The following is a 27,050-nucleotide window of genomic DNA, read 5'->3' as shown; positions in this document are numbered from 1 at the left end:
TTTATTTGTTATAGCACATGTTTTTTTGTGAATTACATTTTTTGGAGACATTTTTATTATTATTATTGTATCTGCGCCATGTTAGTTCTGGTTCTTTGTTATTTTTCCAAGATTCAAGATGTATTGTAAATGTTTCTAATAAAACAAAAATGAAATGATCTCCAATTCAAACCAATGGTGTTTTCTTGTTTGAAGAGGGCGTTTCTATGGCTGAATTGATCCTTTGATGCTGACTCTTCGTATTTCAGTATCACTTTAGAGCAAATATCTTGTGTTGTAATGGTGGACTTTCAGTATATTATATAATATAGCCATGTCAGTATTCTGTGATCACCTCAACTCATGACTCATGCAACTAACTGCCTTCTACCAGATTCACTAATGAAGAAGACAGCCACTTGCAGCCTTTATTCTTTAAAACCATCTTAAATAGACATGAGAAGAGGCAGGCTATAACAAATGAGATTTATTTATACATATGCAGTCCAAATATACATATATGAGAATAACTGTTAAAAAGCCCTAACCTACACCACCCAGTTTAAGAACTGTGAAGTCAAAAAAAGTCAGTGTTGATGTGGAAACACATCAGCAGGATAAACATCATCTGTGTGCATAACCTTTGGATTTAATTAAGCTCTTCCTTACACATCCATCCTTTCTGCTTTTCCTCATCTATCGAACTATTAGATACTAACAAACCCAATCCTGGCTCCTGAATACAACCCCCGCCCCGCCACAGGAAATAAAGACAAGTGAGAGCGAGGGCAGACCTCAGGGAGATCCCAGAAGGCAGAGTCCTATTCCAGTTACATACAGTGTAGAGAGAGACAGAAAGGAGTAGGTGAGCAGGCAGTGGAGGATTTCACTTACAGTAAAACAAGCCATCTCGGGTACATCAGAGACCACAGGAGCAGGGCAGGGCTGAGTGCCCTCACTACCTCATCCCCTGAAACATTATCCATCCATCTATCCCAGCTAGCAGGCAGCAGCAACGGGCTGTCCATGCATTTAAACCAATTCCCCATCCTCTTCTACTACACCCAAAGGTTCAGGGCAGGGGTGAAACAGTTATCAGCAGAGCCAATACTTCCATCCCACCGACATGTGAGGCAGTTAACCCGTTTGCTAGTGATACAGCTATCCCATCTCATTTAGAGTTAACGCTGTGCAAAAAATCACAAGAGCATGACTCATCTATACCAAGTGTGCACAGAGCAGGAAAGCTTTCCAAACGAAGATCAGAGGCAATCAAAAAGAAATTACATGTCACTGTTCGGGAGGGATGTTATTGCTCCGAGAGGTCTGGTGGAACACTACTTGAACCAACTTCGACCAAATTCCAGCATAGGGATTTAGGAAAAATGATTTGAAGCCCTTGCTCCTCCATTATTGAGGGGTAGTTACCCTTACAAGCTTCTCCACATAGAGATACGATTGTGGGTGAAAGCAAAAGCATCTAAAAGCAAGAGAGCTCCCTTTGCTGTGAAGCGATCAGTGTGGAAAAATCTAAGCCAACTAGTGTTAAATGGCAAACCCTTTGGCCAAACAAGACCTTAATCTAGTGTTCAATAAATATTGTAAGGGACATTATTTTCTAAATATTATACATTTAGGGTAATGGGAGTGACAGTGGTGACATAGGGGTTGCAGTTCAGTATTTTGGATGTGGATTTTTATTGGCCAATATCCTGCTGGTGGGAAACTGAGGGAAAGCATTTACTGGCTTGTAAAATAGAGCTTTCAAAAGGGAGACCGTTTGCAAAGACAGAAATTGTGATGTGATACAAAAGGGACCTTATGTGTTAAATTTTTCATTAGACTGTGAATCAGTTCTGATCATGTACCTCTTTCAAAGCTTAATGCACTGGGTACAGTGCATCTCACCTGTTTTCTTTCCATTCATCCTAATCCTCCCTCACCACACCCCCTGTCTGCTTATCTAAACTTCTTTAGTATCCCTCCTTCCCTGGCCCCCCTCTTCACGCTGCATTAAGTTTTCTTAACCAGACAATAGACAAATAAACCCAAGTGTCTTTGTGTGAAATGGTTCTTTCTACCTGTCTCTCCATTTTCCCTGTCCAACTGTCTGTCTCTGTCTATCTGGCTGTTTCTCCAATGCCTGGAGGTGAAGGAGGTCAGTGGTAAGGTCTCAGTTGTTCTGGCAGCAGACACCCTTATTGGCTGAGTTTTGGGTGGGCTCAACTGTGATGGGCACTACGTTGGAGGCTGGTGAGAAGTCTGAGTCGTTTCGCCCTGACATCTGCCTCTGTGACACGATGTTGTAGATGGCTGTGATGGAGAGAAGGGTGAAAGGGAATGAGTTACGTGTAGATGCCTATAAATCCAGCCAACAGTGGGACATATTGTGATAAGGACAAACAGCATGGCAAAACTGAACAACAACTGTTCTATCCAGACTCCTGGCAGCAGTAAGGGATTCTTTCCATCCTAAACTGGCATCGTTATGTCATGTGGCTGTACCAAGTCTCATTTTAGGCATTCCCCAAAGCTACAATACATTTTACATTTAAGTTACAATAACTAAATGAATACTATACATTGTGGGTCTTGCTTCTGTGACCCAGCTTGCTCACACTGGTAAGCAGAAAATACAATAAAGTTACATATTTAGCAGACAAGAGCTTTTCAAATACCCAGGTGAACTTCAGTGTTTTTTGCAGTTAATCTGTCATCATATTTGCTTCTTCAGTACATTTCTGACTGCCATTTGGCTAAACTTTGTCTTAGAAGCCACTGGGGAGGTCATTTGATCAGCTTGAGGGAGGAGAGCAGGACTCTTGCAAACGCTCCTCTGACTTACTGTGGCACACTGCTGCTTTAACTCTAAACTACAGCCAGATGTGGAACAAAACAGTCCTGAAATAAAAACTGCCTATGAAGCAAGAAGGTTTAAAGCAAAACAAGAGTCCTGGCTGACTGTGACGTGACACGTCAGGTGGTGAAACTATGACTCATTACTACAGACCCTACACAGCACCGTCTGCTGTGCCTATACAAACAATAATCCATCAGGATGACCCTCTCCGACCTACGATCTGTCTGCTGCTGATATCTACATGTGACGTCTTCTCGGCTCCACTGGGTATAAAGCTGAGTTCCTACCGGCCTGCTAATGCACTGCTAACTTCCTCTCTTCCCCTCCTTTAATGAGCCAATTAGCAACGTTAGCTCAATGGGGCTTGTTGGTCTGAAGTTCTTTATGATTTACAAATTACTGATAAAGCTGTGGCTTGGGCGGAATGATCGCAACAGCACAAGCTGAGGCGTCTGGGGCACATACTTGCAGACTGATAGCCCCTGGAGCGACTGAAGCGGAAGCACCACTCACTGTTGGATTGTCCCTTTATGCACTCCAGGGGTTGACTCGGTCACAACGATTGCTTTTTTCTCCATGTTATCAAATCTCCAACATCACATGAACTCGTTAGCATGGCTATATGCCTGCTGGGGGAGCTGCTCACAGACATTTAGTTGAGAAATCATATGTGTGAACCAGGATCACAATTTCTTTCTTGAACAGATGCATCCAGTACGATGGTTCAAAGTGGATTTGTGCCCACAAACAGAGACCAATTCTTAGTGATTTGCTGGTGATTCACCATCTTCAGGACTGATTGGCTGAGTGGTCTTTCAGTGTGCCAATCACCCATATTTCTGACCTTAAAAACAAGATTCAGGGGGTATTTTTGCCACAGACTGCACATCAGTGATGGGCATGGAGAACTGATAAGATGGATTTTGCTGCCATCTAGTGGCAGATGATGGGTGTTATTATGTAAAGTCTGCATGGAAATGTTACACTTAAAAGACAAATCAATGTATAGTATATATAAACCATTATCATTAGACAGCTTAGTAGCTTTAAAACATCAGTGCCCTCAGGTGCAAATGCACTTCCATTCTATGATTTGATATAAACACTAAAAAATATAAAGAAAAAAAACACAAATGGGAAACTCACCTGTGAGAATAGTATGGAAAGCCAACTCCACATTATTTGAGTCTAATGCTGATGTTTCCAGGAAAGACAAGCCATGCTTCTCTGTAAAACACACATGCGCACAACGCCACAATATGTTTAAGGTCGGCATTATTTTTCACTTTCAGAACTACACTGAGCTGGGGGGTACTGTACAGGCATTAACACTGCACTGATTCAGGGATTGATTTCTTCTGCATAATGCACTCACTCCAGGGTTCTCCCCAGAAATTTACTCATTTCAACTGCTCCTTGACTGCTCACTGTGAACTGCTTTGTAATTATAGAAAATTGAATGGGCTGTGTGACAGCTGACTGGTCTGCTCTGTAATGTAGATTTACAATCTGATGAAATGCAATGATGTTACTAAGACACAGCAAAGACTACAATGGTTTGCACTCTGATTTAAAAAAAAACTTTGTAAAATGAATATAGTTTGCTGAGATCATTCATTCCATTTAAAAATCTTAAACTGCTGTACAACATTTACAGACTATGGCAATGGTAATACACTGTACATTTTATTCAAATGATAAATTAAGAGTTTACTCTAGAAAATAGTTCTTTTTTTAACTTGTCATAGTAAGACAAGCTCAGGTGTTACTTTTAACGCTGACTTAGGTCCATTCATGTGCTCCAGTAAGTCATGCTAGCCAGCCAGAATGCACAATGCCAGGAGCCTGGAGCAGCCGTTATTAATCTTGTTAATTACACCTGTGCTTTTCTTGTAATGTCATCAATGAAAATGTCTGCTGTGTAAATATGTGTTTCTTTCTAAAATACTTCTCTCTCATTGTCACCAGCACCCTCTCAGGCTTAAAAGTGGAGCAGAATTTGACAAAATTAAACAAACACTCAAATTAGTTCTCCGGGATATTAGCATTTGGTGGACCCTGAAACTGAAGCAGCTAACTGGAATTCAGCCACCATTAGTTTTATCATTTGCTCCTTTGCTTTACCCTGACATGTCAGAATGAAAAGGCCAATAACAGCATGAACAAATTCCTACTGAAAAGTTAAAAACTTGCCTGCAAATATCTGGTACTTTTACTTGCTGCAACGACTGTTCAATTGATTGATTAGTTGATCAACAGAATAGTAAGTTGATAATTGAGTGTTTAAGTAAATATAAAAGCAAAAATGCTGCCCCTTTCATGCTGTTCAAGCTTCTCAAATGTGAGAGTTAACTGCTTGAATAGGTTTGGTTTTAGATTGTTGGTTGGACAAAACATGATATCTGATGATCACCTGAGGCTGCAGGAAACTGTAATGGGTGTTTACAGTGTCTTCTGCAGTTTTAGAGACAAAGCTATTACACAGATTAATTAATAATTGTAATCTATACATTCCAATTCCAAGTGTGAAGGAGATTATGAGCAAAAATAAAATTGAGCATAAAATGAATGGTTACTATCATAGGTGGGATAATTGTCACACAGAAGCATCAGATTGGGCCACTGATTGGTCCAAATTGTCGTGTTCTTTGAGGAGAGCCATTATAATATACTTTGCATGGACGTGTCCACCACTTGGTCTGTATGCAAATTAGGTATCGTAAATAAGGTGGTACAGAAAAACAAATCAGTTCCAACAGAAAGCACTGACTGGTCAAAATGGTATTTATCTAGCAACAAAAATTAATTTATTTCCTCTAATATGAATCAACACGACTCATGTATTTGACTTTTGTACAGGCAGTCCTCAAGAGTCATTTACCAGCCAAAAGAGGTGCAACACTGTTTCGGACGCAAGCCAATAAAACTCAAGGTCAAGAGTAAACATGTGGTGCAACCATTCTAAAATAATAAGAGTGTCAAAAGGTTGGCAATTATACTTAGACTCTACTTAAATGAACTGCAAGGTTGACTGTGAAAAATAAACCTGCTCTGAAACAAAGCCTTGAAAATCTCTGAGGGCCAAGATACATATAAGTGTAATTAATTTAAATTAAGTCCTTTGGACCAAGTGCTGTGCTTTCTAACATATACTGAAATACACTCAAGCCAAGGACACACACTATTTGGTGGACACACTTTCTGTAAAATATCTTATGAGATCTGCCTTTAAAACTAATGACACGAGTATGAACATGAACTAAATTCACTGTCAGCCAACACACATGGTTATATTAGAACATAGTGAAGGACCTAATTACAGCAACTAGGAGGTCAGTTCATCTATGCTAATTATCACATCTTTAAACTGGCGATAATCTACTGAGGCAGAATAGTATTGTATGTGCCCACACAACCCACGCACACAACACATACAATCCCCTCACAGGGACAATACCTGCAAAAGCCTTGGCTTCATCTGTGGGCACTGCCCTAAGGTGGCGTAAATCACTTTTGTTGCCCACTAGCATGATGACTATGTTGCTGTCAGCGTGGTCCTGCAGCTCCTTCAGCCAGCGCTCAGCATTTTCATACGTCAGATGCTTGGCAATGTCATAAACCAAGAGAGCTCCAACCGCTCCACGGTAGTAACTGGACAAGAAAAGAGGAGATGAACATCATAATAATTGGAGTTGAAACTTTTGTCTTGTTAGAGCCTGCTGATTTCAGGATTCTTTGTGAGTGTGTCACATGGGCTCGGCCAGCTTTGAGGCACAAGGACGCCTGTTCAACAATGGTAGAAACTGAGAAACACAAGAAAATGTCTTCATTAAAGATGTCTTTCTCAATGCCAGTGGTGCCTTGACACAGTACATGCCAATGCCTCGGAGCTGGCTGCCGGATCCAGGTCGACAACTCAAAAGGAGTGACAACTGTCGGGATGGAAACATGACCAAGACATGAGGAGAAAGCTGTGATTAACAAAAGACTTCCATCCCAGAGGCAAAAACGTGCATTTTGGAGTCTTAATCAATTATGAATATCTCTTCCTTGCTTTTTTTAGGAAAACTAAGGTAGAACTTATGGACGGAGGATGGCCTTTGGTTGGAAGTCTATATTCCTTAAATGACAGCCCCCAGTCATCCGCAATACAGCCAAACTTCATGTGACTTTGAATAACAGGGTTTTTTGCTGGGCATTTTGTACTTTTATTGGACACAGACAGTGATGGAGGCAGAGGCAGACAGGAAACAGGAGAGAGACTGGAATCAAACAACTGTCACGTAGTATGTAGGTATATCGAGAACATTCTTGTGTGGTCAGTGCCTGTGGGCTTGTGTGTCTGCATGTGTGCTGACTTCAATGATGTACTGTACTCACGCAGAAGTGATAGCACGGTATCGCTCCTGTCCAGCTGTGTCCCAGATCTGAGCCTTGACGGTCTTGCCTTCTACCTGGATGCTTCGCGTGGCAAACTCCACCCCGATGGTGCTCTTGCTCTCCAGGTTGAACTCATTCCGGGTGAAGCGGGACAGCAGGTTACTCTTCCCTACACCTGAGTCTCCGATGAGCACCACTACAGAAAAAAAAAAAAATTTCAGACAAAGAAGAGGAACAATCATCAGCAGCAGTCATGCGCTGTATTGCTCTATCTGCAAACAAAATGTCTCTTTAATTTTTTAAATCTAACTATTTTAACTGATGGGAACAACACAATTTAATTTTCAAGAATGAAAAATTCATATGGAGAATAGACTGTAATAATTGTGTTTGAGCAGCACAGCATACTTTATAGTTGCAGCTGTAAAGGCAAATTCATGATGGACCTTTGGCGTAACAGTTCATTAAACAGGCAAGTTACACTTCATGAGATGGGTTGTCTTTCATAATTAAATTTGATTTTCATTTCTATTCGAGAGCCTGGCTATGACGTACGTACGATGTGTGGCTCCCAGCTGAGGTAAAGCAGAAATTCAGGGGACTCCCACCGAGTACACAAAATATTAGAACCACCTGCACTTTTCAGGAAGTACATGCAGACTGAGCACATTAATCCAGGTTAAACCAGTTATTTGCTGCAGATGTTACCTGTCAAATGTACTTCAGTCTTGACGACATTTGACAGAACGGGAGTAAATAGTCCATGATTACAAATCAATTTGTGTGAGTAGTTTGTCCTGCTGTTGTAAAGGCTGTGTATAATCTAAAAATTCACTACAAAATATATGTTAGTAAAACTGAACACTCATCTATTCTCAGCCAAAACTCTGCAGAAGTCTGTGCACATGCCAAGCACAAAATGCAGTTATGTCTAAATGTTCCAATAAACTGCTTTAGTAAAAGGGCCACCAATTTACACTTTCCAAACAAAGCCTAAAAAAGCCATCAAATCTGCCAACATCCCTAATGATGACTACACTTGGGAAAATGCCTTGTTTTGACTTACATACAAACTTCACAGGAGTTTTTACAGGCATGGGCTGAGAAGTAAATGACTTACATCTACGATTTAGAGTGAGCTATCCCTTTCATGCTTGGTGTGTAATCATGAGCCTAAAAACAATAATGTGCCTCCTCTACTGGATCTTCTCCTAAAATGTACTTAAACAAGCATCATTAGGGTGTTTGTCAGAAAACTACTTCCACAATTATCTTGTGAGTCAGTCTGTCAAAAGGAACCTACCACACCAGCACACCGCCCTGATGTTAGGAAATAGGAACTTGTTATGGAATGTTGAAATTGCATTAACAAACCGACCACTGTGTCTACACGTGCATTTAAGCAATAATGCTAATTCTAAAGGCAAACTGTGAAGACACAAACAGAACCCTGCCCATATTAAGAGCTGGCTTATATACACTTTGAAATAATCACAATATGGCAAAACTGTGGGGGCTACACATGCCAACAGTGTGGCTCTCCTATATGCCAAAAATGTAACTCTGTCATTCTCCATTTCATCTGACACAAAAGATCATGGGCGGAGGACAAAAATCATTATGCAACCATTTCCAGGTCCTCTGCCATCAGACAGGTATTATCAGACCTGCATTACACGCCCATTCACTAACCTATTGTTGGGTTTGCATTCTTCAGCTGCAAAGATATGACGCCGCTCTATCATACGATGCAGCTGTGCTTGCAGTGATGTACCCTCGCCTACGACTGTCTGAATGTAGAACTGAAGATTGAAGCTAAATAATACTGCCCATCTGAGAGCAGCTCAGTGATATTAATTGATGTACTGATATCTCCTGAATCCACACAAATGGAATAAAAGATCACCATCTCTTGTCCAATTTCATCATTTACATTTATGTGAAATTAAAGCAGTGTATAATGCTGGCTAAGGCTGGCAATCTAAAAGAGATACTTCTATTAAAACTGGATCATTATTTTCTCATCAGCACTGACTTTAGGGTATTGAATGCATTAATGAGATCCAAAGCATTAAATATACGTATATATAAGAAGCACATTGCTTTAACATAGTTTACTGGCTCGTGAAATGTGCTTTTAAGACAAAACGAGATGTACTGGGAGAAAGACGTAAAGGAAATGAGGAATTAGTATGATATACATATATACACAAGGCTAAAATGACAATGAGCTGTACAAAAAAAGGGGTATGACTTCAGCCGGACCGCAGGATGACTTCCTGTGCCGATGCATCCATCAGTAGAGAAAGGTTTATGTGACTCACTACGAGCTCACCCAAGTTGACTCATGCTGTCCAACAGCAAGGGAGAAAAGGAGGCTAAAGGAACAAAGGAGAGCCATAACAAGCTCTTTCCTGGTTTAAGCCAAAGCCCGTCAGCCGATGCCTTATCGGTGTCTTTGCACGGCTGCACACGATTCAGATAGCTTTGCTATTTGGTCACCAAATATCATGTAATTGTATCCCAAAGTGGGTGAATGGGTGAGCGAGTGAGTAAATCTCATCTCCTCTGTGCTCAGGGACAGGGCTTCTTTGTGGCCACACAGATACACTCCATGCAGGTATTTCCAGTTTGACAACAAATGCTTGTTTAGTGTGCTATATTTGAACAGCCCATTAGCACTTCATTTCCCCTTCCTTGTGACACGGTGCAACGAAGGGGGCAACAATGGGAAGGGGGAACAATCATTTTACCCCAAATTACACAAATTATTTGTACCAGGTGACACAACATTTCTGCATATTGTGGAGAATTAAAAGATCTGGTCACCAGGCAAGCTTGTTCATATCTATAAATGAGGCTTATATATTTTGTTTGTGAGACCATATTGACAACTGTTTGTCTTTTTAAGGCGGTGTAATAATTGGAGCAAGTAATAGCTGCTATTAACAACAGAGAAGATGGTTTTGCCGAAGTGTCAAGACCTGCACGCTCATTCAAACTACAAACACGGATGATTTCCAGCAAACCGTGAAGTCCTCAGGTGTGAAACTATTTAAATAAACTCTAAACAAGCCTGGATGGCGGCTGATTTGATCCGTCGCCCTGCCACAGTTTATGACCCCCGACACCGCATCCTAAGATGATTGCATCATCGGCCTGCAAGATGATGACTCCACCGCAGATGCTGCTTAACGCGATACATGGAAGTCCTTACAAGCCACCTGTCAACGCTGCAATCACACGGCTGTAACACCATGTCGCAACTGGTGTCACAACTAGCAAACAGTCAAAGTTGCGGCTCACGGCAGGTGCTTTTGTCTCCGGCGAACGTTTGGTCTGATAAACGGCACAAATGTCGTCCGTTGTTGGGTCAACACCTCGGCATCAAATGACACTCGCTCACAGGTGTAGACTTGGTAAAAAATAGCCGCCTAGCTAAAATGTAAACAGCGACTCACCTTTAAAAAGATAGTCATATTCGTCTTCTCTGTTCGTCATAGCTTCTCCTCTTCGGCGACTCTACGTGTTCACTCGAAGTCGAACAAACTTCTGGTGTATTCAGCTGCTTCGCGACCGACAGACCACCGTTCACGACTTTAGCCTCTCACGAAAGACGGTCAACTCTCACCCAGACGACAGCAACGCTGAATAACTGTCGGAGTCGGACAACACGATGCTGCTGCTGTTATCACGCATAAACAATCCTGACATCAACTAGTAGTTGGAAAAAGTTTCGCCTCGTCTTTCTCACCCTCTGTCACTTGCCATTACCGAGGCTGCGACGTAACGTCAGTTTCTTGGTCCCGCCCCCCGCTCGCTCCTAATGGTCAATAGCTGATCGACACCTGTCACGAGCGTTGACGTGATTGGTGCGCTGGGATGTCTTTCATGATTTGACCGCTCGTCGTTAACTCGATGACGTCTGCGGGCCCCCACGCCTCAACAGGTAATGTCAAGCAGCAGGTTCGTTAGCAGCAGCAAAGCCCAGCTGGCAAGCGGTGGTATGACAAATATCACAGCTACACGTGTCACAGCAGCCTTGTCTTATTCGCTGGACTTAATTTGCATTTGTCTTTGAAGTGACAACACACTAAAGTATAATCTATTAAAAAATCAGGCGTTCATTCTGTAAAACATGGTTAAATACACCATTCTTTCATGACTTCTCTACATCTGTGAGTGATGTTGAACATCCCTCACAAGTCCATTTATAAATCCAACAATCAATTAATTGATAAGTCAGCTGACAGAAAATCAATCAGCGACTATTTTGATAATCGAGTAGCATATTTGCTGGTTCCACCTCCTTAAATGTGAGAATGTGATTCTTTTCTTTGACATGCGTGACTGGAACCTGAGTATCTTTGGATTGTTTTGCTGTTGGTCGAGACTGCTGACGTCATCTCTGACGGGGGAAATCAAAACTGGCATTTTCTGACATTTTAAAGACAAAGTAATTCACTGAGAAAACAATCTGCAGATGAATCACTAATGAAAATAATGGCGAAAGTGGCAGCCATAAAAACATGACACATTTGTTTACGTGGTGTAACAATAATGTTCTATGGTCGCTCCCATAGTTTGTCTCTTTAATGGCAAAAGGATGGATTTCAATTATTTTTATTCGTGCAGCATTAGGGTCTGTGGGACAGCGGGATTAACACCAATGTCAGCAAAACAAAAGTTTATTAATGCCCCCTCTTCTTTCTCCTCTTTCTATGGAGGTAAATAGTTCAAGGTGAACCGCAGGTAATGTGTACACAGTCTATGGCACATAAAATACCTGCAGTTCACCTTGAATTACACGCTGTGCAGTCTGCTCAGTGGATCGCAGGAAAGATACAAGGACTCATGTAGTGATCATACCAATGCCAGATACTGATATATCAATTTTCACCATTTCAAGTTTAAATGAAGTTCAATGTGCAACCAAGTAAAAAGCTTGGTGGCATACGCAAAAGTATAATATAAGCTAAAAGAAGATGCTAATTAAATGAGAGAATGGATACAGAGAAAATATGCTTTCAAAAGCTCTCCAAAGCAGACATCAAAACTGAGTAATTTTTGTCATTTCTGACTAAGTTTCAGGATATCCAGACGGATACTGAAAGTGGCACTGGATCCAAGGACATCGAATTTATTGGTATGGATTTGACATTTCCCAAACATCAAAAACAGGTGAGCAATGTATAAGATGCTATCACTGTCTTTGAAATCGTCCATCCCTCCTCCACCAGCAGCATCTTCAAATTTGTTATACAGAGATTTTTCATGTCAATCCAAAATATTTTAGCTGCAATACTAAAACAGAAACAAGCTTCTTATACAAACAGCAAACACAGTATATCACAAACTCCAGATTACTTATTTAAAACATATTTTCAATGCAACATCCAGGCAATACAAGAGTTGAAATGAGCCTTTATGAATCCCGCAGTGAGGAAATTTGCAGTGTTATACTGTAATACTGTAATAGTAAGAAGCGTCAGTGAAAAAATGCAAGATCTAATAAATTAGTAAACAATATAATAAGTAGAACAGACAGTGGCTCAATTCATACTATTGCACATTGGAAATATTGATATTGCACAATTCAGACCAATACTGCACATGAGTGAACTTGTCAGTTTTGATGTGTGTGGTCGACTGGGAGCAGCGCCGATTGTAAAGTCTGACAGCAGCAGGAAGGAAGGACCTGCAGTATCTCTCCTTCACTCCTGCAGTATCTCTCCTTCAGCCTGTCGCTGAAGTGCTGTCAGAATCCTGCAAGGGGGGGGATTGTTCTCCATCAGCAATGATAGTTCAGCCATTATTCCCCTTTCTCCCACAACCTCCACTGGGTGGAGGGGGCATCCCAGGTCAGCGCTGGCCTTCTTAACCAGTCTGTTAAGTGTTAAGTCCTGTCAGCAGTCGAGACACCGCTGAGACTCTAAGATATGGCTCCTAAAATGTGGGATATATTGCTTGAGATATAAACAAATGTACCATGCTTATTAACTAGATAAATAATTCCATGCATTAAATTGATTGTAGTGTAAAAGGTGAAGAACAACACATAGTCTAAACAGTCATTATGTTCAGTATATTGAAGGGTTTTTGGTATTTCCTACAATTTAATGCTTGGCACAGTTCCTGTAAAAGCCTTCAGCCTTTAATGAGTCAGTGATAAAACACATCAATAAAATGATATTTCACTGCAGGTTTTGCATACAGTTTTCATGTTGTTGTGGTCAGGGGAGAACTGCCTCATCATATTAGACATGGAGACATGGATACCGCAGACCGGCTGATATCGGCTGTATTGGTTCAACTCCTCTTTTTTTTTATTATAAGGCAATCCACTAATTTCCCATAAAATGACAGCTGGTTTGGTTTAGCTGTTATTAAATTTGCAGCAGGAAGGAAAAACTTTTTATCATATGTCTCCAGCCCTTTAAGGAGGCCTGTGCATTCATTCTGGCTGTATTTAGCCAACATTAATTGGGCCGGGTATTTTCCGAAGCACAGTCAGAGGAAAAAGATATAATGCTTGAAAAGGTTGCCCACCCCTGACCTGTTCTGTCAGACGGAGATGCTACCATACATCTAAAATGTATCCTGTTTTTTCTCACAACTTTTTCTACATCTTTTTCGTGTCGTCATATGTTTTATTGTTGCAGCCTCAGAATTTTCAGACCTTATTATGGAGGTCCTGTAAGGTTATGAACGTCTCATGCAGCTAGGCATTTGATATGAAACAGTTTGAGAAATGCCAGGATCAGAAACAGATCTTGCCCAAATCTGGTTTAATACTTGACTTTAACACAGTGTTTCCCAGAGCGTTGAACTCACCACAGAAATCATCAGTTTATTATTGTGTGTATATGTGTGTGTGTTATTGTGACTGAAAACAAGCATTGCACTTGAATTGAATCATTTCTGAAGTGGTAAACCTTACTAATCTGGTATTCCTAATTACTTGAAAATCCTCCAGGCTTTTATCATTGCAGACATGTTGACTTGTCATTGAAGCAAAGCACATGTGTTACTAATAACATAAATAATGGCTCTACTCTCCGAAGTTTTCCAGCGAGCAATAGCAGTGTGACAGTGAGCCAGCATGCACGATACCAGGACCCTGAAACCGAAGCTAAACTGATTTCAGCCACCGTTCATTTTATTATTTCCATTTGTGCTTTCTTGTGACATGTCAAAATGTCCTCTGTGAAAAAGACCCATCTTTTATTACAGGACACAAATAACAGGCAGTAGGCCAACTGTCTCCACAAATCGTTTATTTCTCAACAGAAATGAAATCATCCTACATCATCGGCTGGAAACGTGCACAGCAGTGACGGCAAGACTCACAGTCTGTACTCACAGTATCCGCCAGTGTGTCAGCTACATATAAAACATTACACATGCCATGATGCGTCTACGTTACTCCAATTCTCTGCATGCATTATAAATACAGGTAACACAGTTAAGTGTTTTATTATTTTCCTTTGCACAATAGCCAGGAGGGACTGTTGAAAGATTGATGTCTCCAGCTACATTCATCTAACTAAAATGGCAGGAATATCTGACTGTCCTTCAATTTTCTCGACAACCGGTCTTCTAATCGACTTCATACTTGCTGTGTGTATTGCTGAGGACCAAAGGAAGTGCTGTGTCGAGTGTGAAGTAGTTTGGATGAGCGGCTCTCGAGAAAGCTGCGAGCAGTGATGCTGGAGGCCAGGCAATCGCATGCAAGTTTTGACTGCGCTTGTTCACATATACAAATCTTTTGAATACATCATGCCACCATGCAGCTTGTAAAACTTGTAAATCAGTCATTTTAAAGTGACATCACTTAAGTCAGGACCATTAATATTGGCAACCAGGGTTGCCCGCCTCTCGTTGAGCTCTAAGCACAGGGTTGCGGGTGAGGGAGGAGTTCACCTGCCACCCACCCAGATGCCCCTGGGCTCCTGAAGCATCTTGTGATCAGATGTTCCTGCAGCAGGGCTTCTGCTCCTCTTTGTTTTCTGCTTTGGCGCTGTTCAAGGACACAGCACTGATGGAGCCCCGAACCACTTCCTTACTGCTCACCTTCCTCTGAATCTCTGTGGCAGAAAATTAACACATTTTAAACATTTACATTAGGCTAGAATAGGAAGAAGATCACAGGCTTAAAGAGAAATAAGTACGACAAGTGTTAAAGCAAAGCAAAGTACCAATGCTGCTCATTCAAGGCTACCATGATGCATAAAAGTAGATTAGAAAATGACAGCTACTAGGGCTGAGCGGTATGATTATATATAGCATGTGACGATAGAAAAAAAGTCTATTTTTTAGTCTATTTTTTATTATTTTGGACAACACTTTGCATTCTTCCACACTGCATGGATGCAGGCAGCAAATGTGCATGAAGGCAACACAAAAAAACATGGAAGAAGAGTGAACGTGACAGAGAAGAGGGTAATTCTAAACAGGAGACGGACTCCGACCAGCCAAGACAAAACAAGAAGCTGGCAGCTAAAAGAGGAGCTGCTTCTGACACATGGATATGGTTTGAGTATGAAAAGCCTGACACGGACCACAAAACTGCAGATTATGGCGCATTCAGTTCATTGAATTCACAGATAATGTGCTATATGATGCTTTGTTGAAATGAGCTATGTTGGGATATGAGATTTTGGTCATGTTGCACAAGCCTAACAGCAACACTTAAAATGAGATAAATAGGTGAAGTTGTTCATTTCCAACCAAAAACCAACAAGAGAGGTTTCTTCCCAGAGCAGTCAATCAAACGGCTGCCGCGGGACTACCATAGGTCAATTTATCCCGACCTTTTCCAGACCTAGACTTTCTCCAAACCTCCATGAGCTGAGGAGATGGAAGTCTGGCTATGTGAGGTTAAACTCCGGGTCAGTCAGGGCGGAGCCTTATCCCAGCATTTTGTGGGAAACTGTTTATCCAGCCCACATCATATATGTGTCTTTGAAGGGGAAAGACAGGGAGGGAAATACATTCAAGGGAGCAAACTGGAGGAAACCCACATGCACACAGAAAGATGCTGTAATGCAGTCAGCCACGCCACCCACACAGTTCATAAACTATGACCACCTTCCTGTGTTGGTAAGAAGAATATGATTCTCTTTGTATCCCTGCAGATTTGGACATGAACAATATACTTATGTAACATCTTTTAACGGAGCAGATAAAAGTTAAATACGTTAAAATGAATTACCTGCTAGGACATTGTTGAATGCTGCCTCCACATTAGTTGAATCCAGAGCAGAAGTCTCCAGAAACAAAAGACTGTTCTTTTCTAGATAATAGGAATAAGGTTTTGTTAGTCATTTTAAATGTTATTTATCATTTTCTTACCAGTGTCACTTTAAAGCTACATTCCCTGAATCACAAAATTCCACCACTGATCTTCTCATGTATAATCATCAAAGAAACGGGAGCTTTGGGGAGCAATGGGCCCTATAACAACATCATGTAATATATCTTTTCCATCCATTGTTTCCATTAGCCAATCATGAACAATGATCCAGTGCAATGATTTTCAGCATAGCAGTAGCACTTGTTGACTTTGTACCTGCAAAGTCTTGAGCCTCCTCCTTGGGCACAGATCTCTCTGACTCCAGGTCAGTCTTGTTGCCCACTAGCATGACCACAATGTGGGGGTCAGCGTGGTCATACAGCTCCTTCAGCCAGCGCTCCACGCTCTCATAGGTGAGGTGTTTGGTGATGTCATAGACCAGCAGGGCTCCAACAGCACCTCTGTAATACCTGTTCAGAGAAGATTTACAGTTACTCCTTATGTGACATTTAGGTGTCAGTGTGGCACTGCTATGGTTACATGAAGGTGATATTATAAAATAAAGGTGGAAAATACTTTAATGTAGCTAAACATTAACAATCTGCACACTAAAAACCTGTAGTAACCATATTGTATGAGACATGGATGTAGTGTCTGGGATGTCTTAGGTCATATGTCTCTGAGGAGCCGCTGTGAAGCTCAGCCACAGCAGTTCTGGCCATCGCTATCTTGCCAGTGACTCCACCACCTCCTGGCTAATCCAAAAATGGGCAGAGGTGGAGCGTGGGTGGAGCTGAGGCGGGCCGAATGAAGCCTAGTTGCTGAATCCAATTAGCTAGCTGTCACCCAAAGCAGCCATGCTCATAATAAACATTATTTGAGACACAGCCTTAATATAATCTAAATGAGTGAGTTATATAAAATTCACCCCCATATAGTTGTCACGAATGGAGAAATTAGCTACAGAGACCAGGCTGTAAACATCATTACAGCCTGATGCATCATTATTTTTTATTTCCGCTGTGAAGTTGGGCATTTTATTGTGGGGGTCTATGGGAACGGACTTGCTTTTGGAGCCAGCCAGCCCTGAAAGGTTGATGCTTGACAATAACAGATTTTTTTGGCCACTTGGGGGCTGAGGAAAAAAAACCCATAACATAACACTTATATAGCATCACCTTTTAAGCTGATATGGCCGACTTGTTAGCAAATGCTTACCCTTTTACACATTCGTAAGGGAGCAACAAACATTCATTTGGAGTTGTGCTTTTAAACAAGTGACGAATATAAATCCAATAATTGCAATAACTGTATTTTAAGCTCTGTTTTGGTCTCCACCAATCCCTGAGGAAAATGTTTGGCTCTTTAGCTGATTAATGCTCTCCACCAGCTAGATGGTAACAGCTAGCATACATAGGCTCCTATGGATGGAAATGACAAAGGAGAGCAGCGGCGATGAACCATAATAGTAAAGTTGCGGGATTCAACACAAAGTCATTTGATCCATTGTTATTATAAAATTGTAGATTATGGACCCTTTAAGCATTCTCTTTTCCTCATTAAGAATAAGCAGTTTCTCCTGTTGACAACTGAAAAAAATTAACAAGTGACGATTGCTCTGAAGCATGAACAAACCGGTACTTCCTTCACAATTACATTTCTGCTACCCTCTTCCACTGGCATAATTAATTCCACTTTAATAGGTTTTAGCTGCTTGTTACAGCACAAATGAGAAATTCCATGGGAGTGAGAATTTGCGTACTGGAATAAGTCGGCAAGTAATTACTCAAAAAGCCAAGCTGTCAGAAAAGGGCTAATCCAGCGGTGTAGCATATCCTCAGATTTCTCCATGTCTTAAAAATAAAATTGACATGGTCCTTTTGTTTTAAAACCACTTTCCACACTGTTAATCCGTCTAGTTTAATTAAAAAAAGACTGAATCAGGGGCACCCTCAGATAGAACAGAGACCCATTGAGGGCTGGTGTGCTCAAGCAAAGGTCTCCGCTCTAACCAGCTGGATTTTGGAAGCTAAGTGTGCCAGATGGAAACTGCCAGGAGATGAGAATGTGCTGGTTGATTTTCAGGTAATGTGGGAGGAAACTGAGGATCTGCGTCTGTCCTTGCGTGTGTTTTGGCTGATAACAGCAACACCTTAAGATGCCGACATACTGGTTGCTCAACAACTATGGAGCAAGACATCAAGCATGAAATGTTGATTTAAAAAAAAAACTGTCTTTGCTTTCTGTGTGTCTGCTTAGGAAAAAGTGTGGATGTTTGACACCAAGTTCAGTTTTCAAAACAGTGCATCCACTAGCACTATCACAGCAGACAATACATTTATGTTACATCAGTACTCATTAATAACTCGTAAGGGAAATTGTTACTGAAACTTGCATTAGGTTCCTTATGAATTCAGAAAACACTTCACATACAGTGGTGATCTCAAGGCTGATATATTGTTAGGAACCAATGTACACAATATTGTCTGGTAAGAGCCCGTGAGAGAGGAGAACTCACCACGTTTCAAGGGAATTAAATCAGATCAGAAAGGTTCCCATTTTTTAACAAACTTCTCTGTGTCATTCCTCCATGTGTATCTGCTGTTCTCCCGATGCAAAAGGCTCCTTGTGTTTGCTGAATCAAGGTGGAGGGATCTGTTGTTTCCAGTTCTGTAGAATGAGGTGTCTCCCCAGTAGTGTTGAAAAGTGTGACTACAGGTCAAGGGTCAGTGTATTTATTTGAAACAAAGGGAAGTTAGATTGCCAAAACTGTTTTAGAGAAGGACAAGACCAGAATATATAGGTAAGAGCTGCATTGGTCTGATGGCCTCTGTTGCAGAGTGTTATTCTATCTTAGTCCAGTAAACTCTGTGAATAAGCTTTAGTTGAATAAGGTTATGATAAGCACAAATAGAACAGGTACAGATACAGCCCGCTGACAAGCTGAACACACACAACCTTGTGCCTACAGAGATTGTTAGATGTATCAATGATGGCTTAACCTACTGGATGAAATTGTGCTGCTACTTGCTACTTAAAGGAATAGGTTGACATTTTGGGAAACATCCTGATCTGCTTTCCTGCTGAGACTTAGATGAGAAGATTGATAGTAAGTTTATACAATAAGTATGAAGTTACAGCTAGCAGCTGGTTAGCTTAGCTTTGCACAAAGACTGGAAACAGGGGGAAACAGCTAGCCAGCTACCAGCACCTCTAAAGATCAGCGATGAACACATCTACTGGTTCCATGGATCAGTTGCCAGTTTCTTTACTAATGAAAGACCATGAAATAATACAACCACAATGCATGTTGCAACTTAAATAAGGGACCCTCTGGATCTTTACATGTCTATATGCCTTAACTGGACTGAAAGGAACAAGGTCAGCACCCCTCTCTTTGGGTTTGCAATAGTTCAGTTTAACAAAGAGTATATAATGGACACTGGAGCAAAACTTTCATATTTAATCAGAAAGTAACTGCAGGAATGCCTTCAAAATCTAATGAAAAGCAATGCACATTTCTGCAACAATACCCAGATGTGCTAGAAAATGAAACATTCATTCTATACAGTGTGTGTACGTGAGAATGAAAATCCTAATGGATCTATAAAAGCTGTAATGGGCTTTGACACCTACGCAGAAGTGATGGCCCGGTATCGCTCTAACCCGGCCGTGTCCCAGATCTGGGCCTTGATGGTGAAGCCGTTGAGCTGCACTGTCCGCGTGCTGAACTCCACCCCGATGGTCGTGCGACTGTCATGGCTGAACTCGTTTTTGGTGAAGCGAGACAGCAGATTGCTCTTTCCAACTCCCGATTCTCCTATTAGAACCACTGCAGAGGGCACAAAACACAGTAAAGCCAAGTACTAAGTATTAAGGGGGAGGCTGGGATTTGGTTGTTGCAAAACTAAACCCAGTATTTCTTGGGTAAAGGAGACAAAACTCCAATCCTGCGACATTCACGTGATCCTTCACAGCCCTTCCTAACTGAAGCCTTTAGTCTAGGTGTGTCTGTCTTGTCCTCAGTCTTGGCTGTCTTAGTCTGGGGCTAATTACAACATTAGAGATATGATGCTCTTTGAAAACAGCACCACACCTTCATGCTTAATCAGTTAATTGTTTTAACTCAAGCGTGCAGAGTAAATAATACCAAGAGAGGACATGTTGAGTGAAATACTGCATGGGGAGCGATGTGTGATGTCGGCCTATAACAGAAGACACCAGATTATTGATTGGTAGGGAGATGACGGAGGCCGTCCCAGCACAGCACAAGCACGACTAAAACAGAGTTGTGGCGGTAGAAGCAGAGGAGATAACTATAGACATTTTGTAGATTTTCTTTTAGTTTCCTTTCAGTGTGGGTATTCTTCATTTCTCTCTAAGCTCTGCTGCCATCTGAAACCACTCATGACTCGCTGTTGGTACATGTGATTAATGTTTAAGAGACCTATTTTAACAAAATTGAAGGACAAATTTGCTGTAATATCTATATAATAATACATATTTGTCAACTTTTCAAGAGGGGAAGGCCACACTTCCTCCTCTAGAAAACCGAAAATTTTTGAGGTAGAAACCTCCCACAAACGAACCTTTGTTTCGGGAACTAAAACAGCCTGTAAGAATGTAAGGTGATTCCAAATCAGGTGGAACAAGTTAAGCTGCTACTTCCTTTTATGTTGGTCAGAGGAACCTACCTACTGGGTAAACAGGAGAGGAAATAACAGACACCCCCTCTGTGCATTTCAGTGACTAATGTTTGGGTTTCAGTTGTTTGCAGCTGAGTCAGAGAGAAAAAAGGCTTGGCTTGATTGGGTAAGATAGGAAAGTATGACAACGCTGTGAAAACATGGAAGCATTGGGATCTCTGCCCAGCTGGATAACACAGTCGAAGCTTAATACTGGGGTGTGTGAGCTGAACTAAGGTGTGCTGGGAGTTAAAAGAGCAGTTTGACACTTGCGGAAATATGCATATTCACTCTCTTGCTGAGAGGTAGAGGAGAAGATTGATACGACTCTCGTGTCTGTATACGTTATATATGAAGCTATAGTCTGCAGCTGATTAGCATAGCTTAGCATAAAGACTTGAAGCAGGGGGACAGAGCTAGCCTGACTGTGTCCAAAGGTAAAAAGACCCACCTATACAAGTCAATAATTCATAGATCATATCTTGTATGCTAAACCCAGGCAAAAAAGTATTTTTTAAATATCTGGAGTCAAGTTAGCTGTTTCCTGTCCTGATGCTATGCTAATATATATATATATACATGAACTATATTACATGTTAATTAGTGGGCCTCTGAGGTGTTGGTAGTTGGATATTTTTACATCTTTGAGACAGCTAGCTGTTTCCCCGCCTGTCTTTATGCTAAGATAAGCTAATTGTCTGCTAGCTTTAGCTTCATATTTAACATAGACCAACATGTGAGAGTGGTACTGACCTTCTGAGGTGCCTCACACAGCTTTTCAGGGACACAATTTGATTGAAAGGGTGAAAATGACAAGATTTTTACTGAATATGGCTACATTTCCAGCTTTCCACAGGTCAGAGCTACTGTGAACTCAAAATTATGTGGGCTAAAAACTTTCATTAACACACGATTTGGTTTATTCAGATTTTCATGTATTGAACTTTGCTATCTGCATGAGGAAACCTTTCAAGAGACAGCAAAAAGATGTTCAAACCATATGAAACACGAGACTGTCAGTGATGTATACATTTGCTGCAGTACAGGGTTTTTATTGGTTTATTTTCTATTTTCATTTATTGATGCTGTATATTTCTTCTCCACTACATTTCGGAGGGAGATATTGCACTTTTCAGGTCAAGAGTTGTACATAAAACACATGATCAGTTTATAAAATCTAAATTTTAATAGATTAAAATATCTAACAGTAAAAATTCTTAAAATTAGCTCCCCCATGACATTATTGAAATGTATATGAATATACACGGTATGTTGGATGTAACACTCTGAGTGGGTCAGGTTTTATAATGATTACATTTACTTTTGATACTTTAAGTACATTTTGCTTGTTATACTTTTTTACCTCAATAGATTTTGCATGCAGGGTTTTTACTTGTAATTCAGTATTAATTCATTGTGGTATTGTTATTTTTACTTTAACACCTGAATACCTCTTGTACCACTGGTGACTGCTGAAAAAACAATCTCCCCATAAAGCTTTCAACCACATCACATGATCTTCATCAGCAAATGAGTTTGCCCACTCATGGAACTGTAGGTGTTCAAATTTCCATCTCCATCTGCCGATGAGGATCATGTGATCTGATTTAAAGTGGCGGAACAGTTTGGAAATTAACCTTTCAGTTATTTTCTACTGTCAAGAATGAACTTTGAACCTCAACTTTTAAGCCAACGTGGACACAAAGTCCATGTTTTAAAAAAAAAAGCTAATTTGAACATCAACAATATCTTCCCATGTGAGGACTCCATTTGCAGAAGAAGAGTATGTGATTTTAATCTTAAGGTCAGCTACTTAATGGACCTTGTAGTGTTTCCAGGGTCAAGAATGTACTTTAACTGGAGGTTAAAAATCACTCGTTCACTATTCAGCAGTCACAGAAGCGCAGATTTAAAAGCTGGCATGTTTTTCCTGAACACCTGCTGTTTCCCACAAAGGCACACTCAGACAGCACAAAACACTTGGCCCCAGTTCTTACTAACAGTATGTTTAACCTGAAGTCTAAGCTCACATCAAGAATGTTTTACAAGCTGCTCTACTTGCCCCTTCTGTTTCCAGTGGGTGAGGTGAGAATGCCTGTTTCCCCTCTTCTCCTCCACCACTGAGTAACTTCTTGTGCAAACAAAACCCCCGGTTTCTATGGCGATACGGGACAAGAGGCCTTGGAGCTCTTGGTGGCCTGGTTTGTTGATCCTGAGGAAGCTGTGAAGAACTTGATGCGTTTCAGTGAGGATTACATTTTCATTTGTGCGTTTTTGTGACCTTCAGGACTGGAGCTGCAGCTTCATCTAAACTTTTGAAGACACAGACACCATTTTACACGCCTTCATTTCATCATGTCTTAATTACTGCAGCAGCCTTTTCACTTGCCTGAACCAACCAGATGTGATCATATCACTCCGCTTTTAGTGTCTTTACAGCACTTTCCCTGTATGTTTCAGAATAGATTATAAGATTTTACTGATTACTTTTAAGGCTCTTCATGGCCTCTCTCCCTGCATTCCTCTGACCTCTTTGTACTGTACACACCAGTGTGTACCTCAAGATCCTGGGGCAGAGGTCTTTAGTCTGTTCCACAGGGCCGGATGAAACTAAAGGGGACAGAGCAGTCAGGGCCCCGAGGCTCTACAATGATCTGCCTGAGGAAACCAGGTCGGCTGAGTCTGTCACCTCCAGTGATTCATAGATTTTTTTTGTCTTGTTTTTTATTTGTTTTCTTTTAAAACCTGATAATTTTATAATCTGTTTTATATTGCTGCCTTTGTGAAGCAAATTGTGACACAGATTTTGAAAAATGCTCTATAAACACAGATTATTATTATTATTATTATTATTATTATTATTACAGGCCTAACATCCTGTATCTTCAACAGAGCAGTTTCATTCTGACAGGCTATTTATTCATTCATATTTAATGGTCAATAATGGTTTTTAAAATGTGCGTTGTTGTACATGAGCACATGTGTACTAGTTTGAAAATTAACTTTAAATACCCAGCTATCTAAATTTGTGGACTAGTACAAAGAGAAGTCCAGTAGCAATAAAGTGGCTTTGAAAAAGTGACTGCTGGCATAAAATAAACTCGCTACTCGCTACCTCGCTAGTGTGCGGAGAGTCGAGAGCATGCAGGCTCACATTCCAAGCAAACCACAGAACGTGATTTTACTGATTGGAAAACCTGCTCATGCTTTCAAGATACTGTAGCACACACTGCTTAGGGCCACTGCAGAAGTGAGTGTGTTCACTCCGTGATAACAATCAGTTCGAGAACATGTTCACAGTTCACGGGCTGGAGGAGGGACCCCTCCCGTGGTGTGGCTCCTGAGGTTTCTTCCCTTTTTTCCCTCCCACTAAAGAAATAATTCAATATTTTGGGAAATACACTCACTCTCTTTGTTGCTGAGGGTAAGCTGCGAGGATCAACACCATTTACATGTCTATACAGTAAATATAGGGCTACAGCCAGCAGGCAGTTATCTTAGCTTAGCATAAGGCCCAGAAACAGGTGGCAATGACTTCTTGGAGTCTTGTTGTCACCGTGAGGTTGCTAGACAACCAGCTGAGACTCAGGAGGCACGTCGCCCAGCCGAGACTGCACATAACCCTCTGCAAAACCTCAACAAATGAAATACAATGTGTTGAGTAGTGAGCCAGACTAGCTGTTTCCCCCTGTTTCTAGACATTATGCTATGCTAAGCTAACCAGCTGCTGGCTGTAGCTTCATTTTTCAAAAATGTGAAGACAGTAAAAACTAAATGTTGAAATATTTCTTTAAAAGGTCATTTTGTGTGGTTTAAGGGTGAGGGAAGATATTAGACTAAGATATTATTTGGAGTATTTCTGCCTACACTTCTGATAACAGTGTAGAGATAGACAGGAAGTGTGGGAGGACGGGGGTGGGTATGAAATGCAACAAAGGTCCTCAGGTGGAATCAGACCAGGGGTCTTGTCGTTATGTGATATGCACCTTAACCAATAGGCTCCTGGGCTTCCCCCAAAAGCCCTTCAAGGCCAGTCTGTTAGGTGTGATTTAGGTTGCATGAATAAAACTGACTTGATGATCTCATTTTGCAGTGAGACTCGTGACTGATGCTATTTGATGTTTCGGACACGGTCACTTTGGCTTTACCATTCACCTGCAGTGCCTTTTATCAACATGCCATATTAGTACCCAAATGTCAAATGACTATACCTGAACCTTTCACTTCTCTCGTACATCAGTCAAGAGCCATCTGGTACCTCAACCAGCTGCATGTAAGAAATGATTACTGCCCCATTAAGGCTGAGTGCAGGATGTAGAGTGAATAGCATAATGTGCAACTTTTCAAAGAACACAGCATAATTCCAGTCCAGCGCAGGTACACTGACAAATCTACAGACTGGATGTGTTCTATTTGGCAAAACTACTGCGTGAGTGAAGTACTTTGCCTTTTGGCACTGATATGCTGCTTTAAACCAGACACTCTTTGTTATAGTGATCTGCATGGAATGCTGCAGATAAGCAGGAATTAAAATACACATCCTGGTTGCAGCAGTCAGCTGTAGTACGCACGGTTACGGCTTACTTACCCACTGACAGTGTGCTGCACTGCTGATGTGACGCTTGTATCACGCAACTTTGTAATAATGCAACTCACCCAAAGTGCTTTGAGGCTTATACCTGCATACAATGTTTACCTAAACATCTGACTGAACAGCAAAAACAGACATACAAATGCATGCTATTAGTGGCCAAATTGTGTATTATTATGTACTGTACATTATACCAAACTGTTACTACTAATAATCTACTACATTCATACACACATATAACTGCTCTCAGAAAATCCCAAGTTGATAATAAACAAGGAAGTATAATTTGAAGGACAAAGGAACAAATAAACACCTCTCAGAGACTTTAGGGATGTACCTGGGAATCGACTCATGTAAGCAGAACATGTACTCACCCTTAAAGACAAAGTTGTAGGGCTCATCTGACCCCATATTCTGTCCATTCAGTGTTGGCAGCCCACAGTTTACTGCCGCGTCTCCAGCACTCAGAGGCTGATTGCAGGATGTAAGATGACACTGACTCACACCACAACCAGCCTGCCCCTCAGTTCCTCAGGCTTCACGAGAGAAAATGGCTGCAAAAATGTTTTGACACATGAATGCCACTCACCAGCTCTCTGCCCTTCGCTACCCTTCCCTGTATGAGTTAATAGAAAGCTGGCTTGTTTGAACAGGACATGTTGAGGGTATCCAGGTTGCTCTGCTGCAGCAGGCGGGGCTTGTGTCAGGGAGTGGTGGGACAGCGGTGGAGGTGGAGTCAGTGCGGGGCAGGTTGGACAGGTGGGGCGACTGGCAGGTACAGCTGAGAGGGTGTATCAGGCGCCTCCTGCTGGACCAATCAAATTCCTGCATGCAGGAAGTGAGTTGCTTCATTACTACATGTGGAAACCACCCTGAAACAGAGTTTATGTAATATTTCTATAACATTACACAATAACGATTTTTGTGATTTTTTTTAAACAGTCTCTTCTTTGCTGAACATCAGAAAAAATTGCACTATGATTTTATGGAATCTGCACACATGCATGATATATTGACATTTCTGTCAATAATGACCAATTCACTCCTTCTTTTTTGTTATAATCCTTTTGTAAATCCACATCTTTTGTTCCAATTTGTTCACAAAGACTCTGTCCTGTACAATTACTGCACCTGGTCATTTCAGTAACATCTCTGCCATAAATGCACTGTCAAAAGAAGCTTTCATTTTTTTCCCTACTTGCTGAGACTTGATATTTCTATGAATTTAATCACATCTTTCATGTTCCTCCAATTTCTCTT

At 41.1% G+C, this 27,050-nt stretch overlaps 2 protein-coding genes across 2 annotated transcripts; both read right to left on the bottom strand.

Annotated features, from left to right (window-relative positions):
* Positions 1 to 448: 448 nt before the first annotated feature.
* Positions 449 to 11,003, bottom strand: rab11al (RAB11a, member RAS oncogene family, like). Its single transcript, XM_041943110.1, has 5 exons — positions 10,681 to 11,003; positions 7,220 to 7,415; positions 6,297 to 6,490; positions 3,986 to 4,066; positions 449 to 2,292 (listed from the first exon to the last, which is right to left on the bottom strand). Exons 1-5 carry the CDS (start codon positions 10,718 to 10,720, stop codon positions 2,153 to 2,155), a joined length of 651 nt encoding a protein of 216 aa, XP_041799044.1. The 5' UTR covers positions 10,721 to 11,003; the 3' UTR covers positions 449 to 2,152.
* A 3,482-nt stretch (positions 11,004 to 14,485) lies between these two features.
* Positions 14,486 to 26,482, bottom strand: rab25b (RAB25, member RAS oncogene family b). Its single transcript, XM_041941547.1, has 5 exons — positions 26,165 to 26,482; positions 20,151 to 20,346; positions 16,791 to 16,984; positions 16,434 to 16,514; positions 14,486 to 15,306 (listed from the first exon to the last, which is right to left on the bottom strand). Exons 1-5 carry the CDS (start codon positions 26,199 to 26,201, stop codon positions 15,188 to 15,190), a joined length of 627 nt encoding a protein of 208 aa, XP_041797481.1. The 5' UTR covers positions 26,202 to 26,482; the 3' UTR covers positions 14,486 to 15,187.
* Positions 26,483 to 27,050: the final 568 nt, after the last annotated feature.

Source organism: Chelmon rostratus, chromosome 8 (genome assembly GCF_017976325.1).
Source record: "Chelmon rostratus isolate fCheRos1 chromosome 8, fCheRos1.pri, whole genome shotgun sequence".
Lineage (NCBI taxonomy): Eukaryota > Metazoa > Chordata > Actinopteri > Chaetodontiformes > Chaetodontidae > Chelmon > Chelmon rostratus.
This window is presented reverse-complemented; position numbering and strand designations above follow the sequence as displayed.

What these genes read in the sequence shown, in the direction of transcription:
- rab11al (XM_041943110.1), bottom strand. Translation starts at nt 10,720, where the DNA reads ATGACGAACAGAGAAGACGAATATGACTATCTTTTTAAAG. An exon ending in TACCGTGCTATCACTTCTGC is followed by an intron (nt 6,491 to 7,219) that starts GTGAGTACAGTA and finishes TTTCTTGTCCAG; the next exon opens with TTACTACCGTGGAGCGGTTG. An exon ending in TGAAGCCAAGGCTTTTGCAG is followed by an intron (nt 4,067 to 6,296) that starts GTATTGTCCCTG and finishes TGTGTTTTACAG; the next exon opens with AGAAGCATGGCTTGTCTTTC.
- rab25b (XM_041941547.1), bottom strand. Translation starts at nt 26,201, where the DNA reads ATGGGGTCAGATGAGCCCTACAACTTTGTCTTTAAGG. An exon ending in CTACAACTTTGTCTTTAAGG is followed by an intron (nt 20,347 to 26,164) that starts GTGAGTACATGT and finishes TGCCCTCTGCAG; the next exon opens with TGGTTCTAATAGGAGAATCG. An exon ending in ATTCAACAATGTCCTAGCAG is followed by an intron (nt 15,307 to 16,433) that starts GTAATTCATTTT and finishes TTTCTGCCACAG; the next exon opens with AGATTCAGAGGAAGGTGAGC.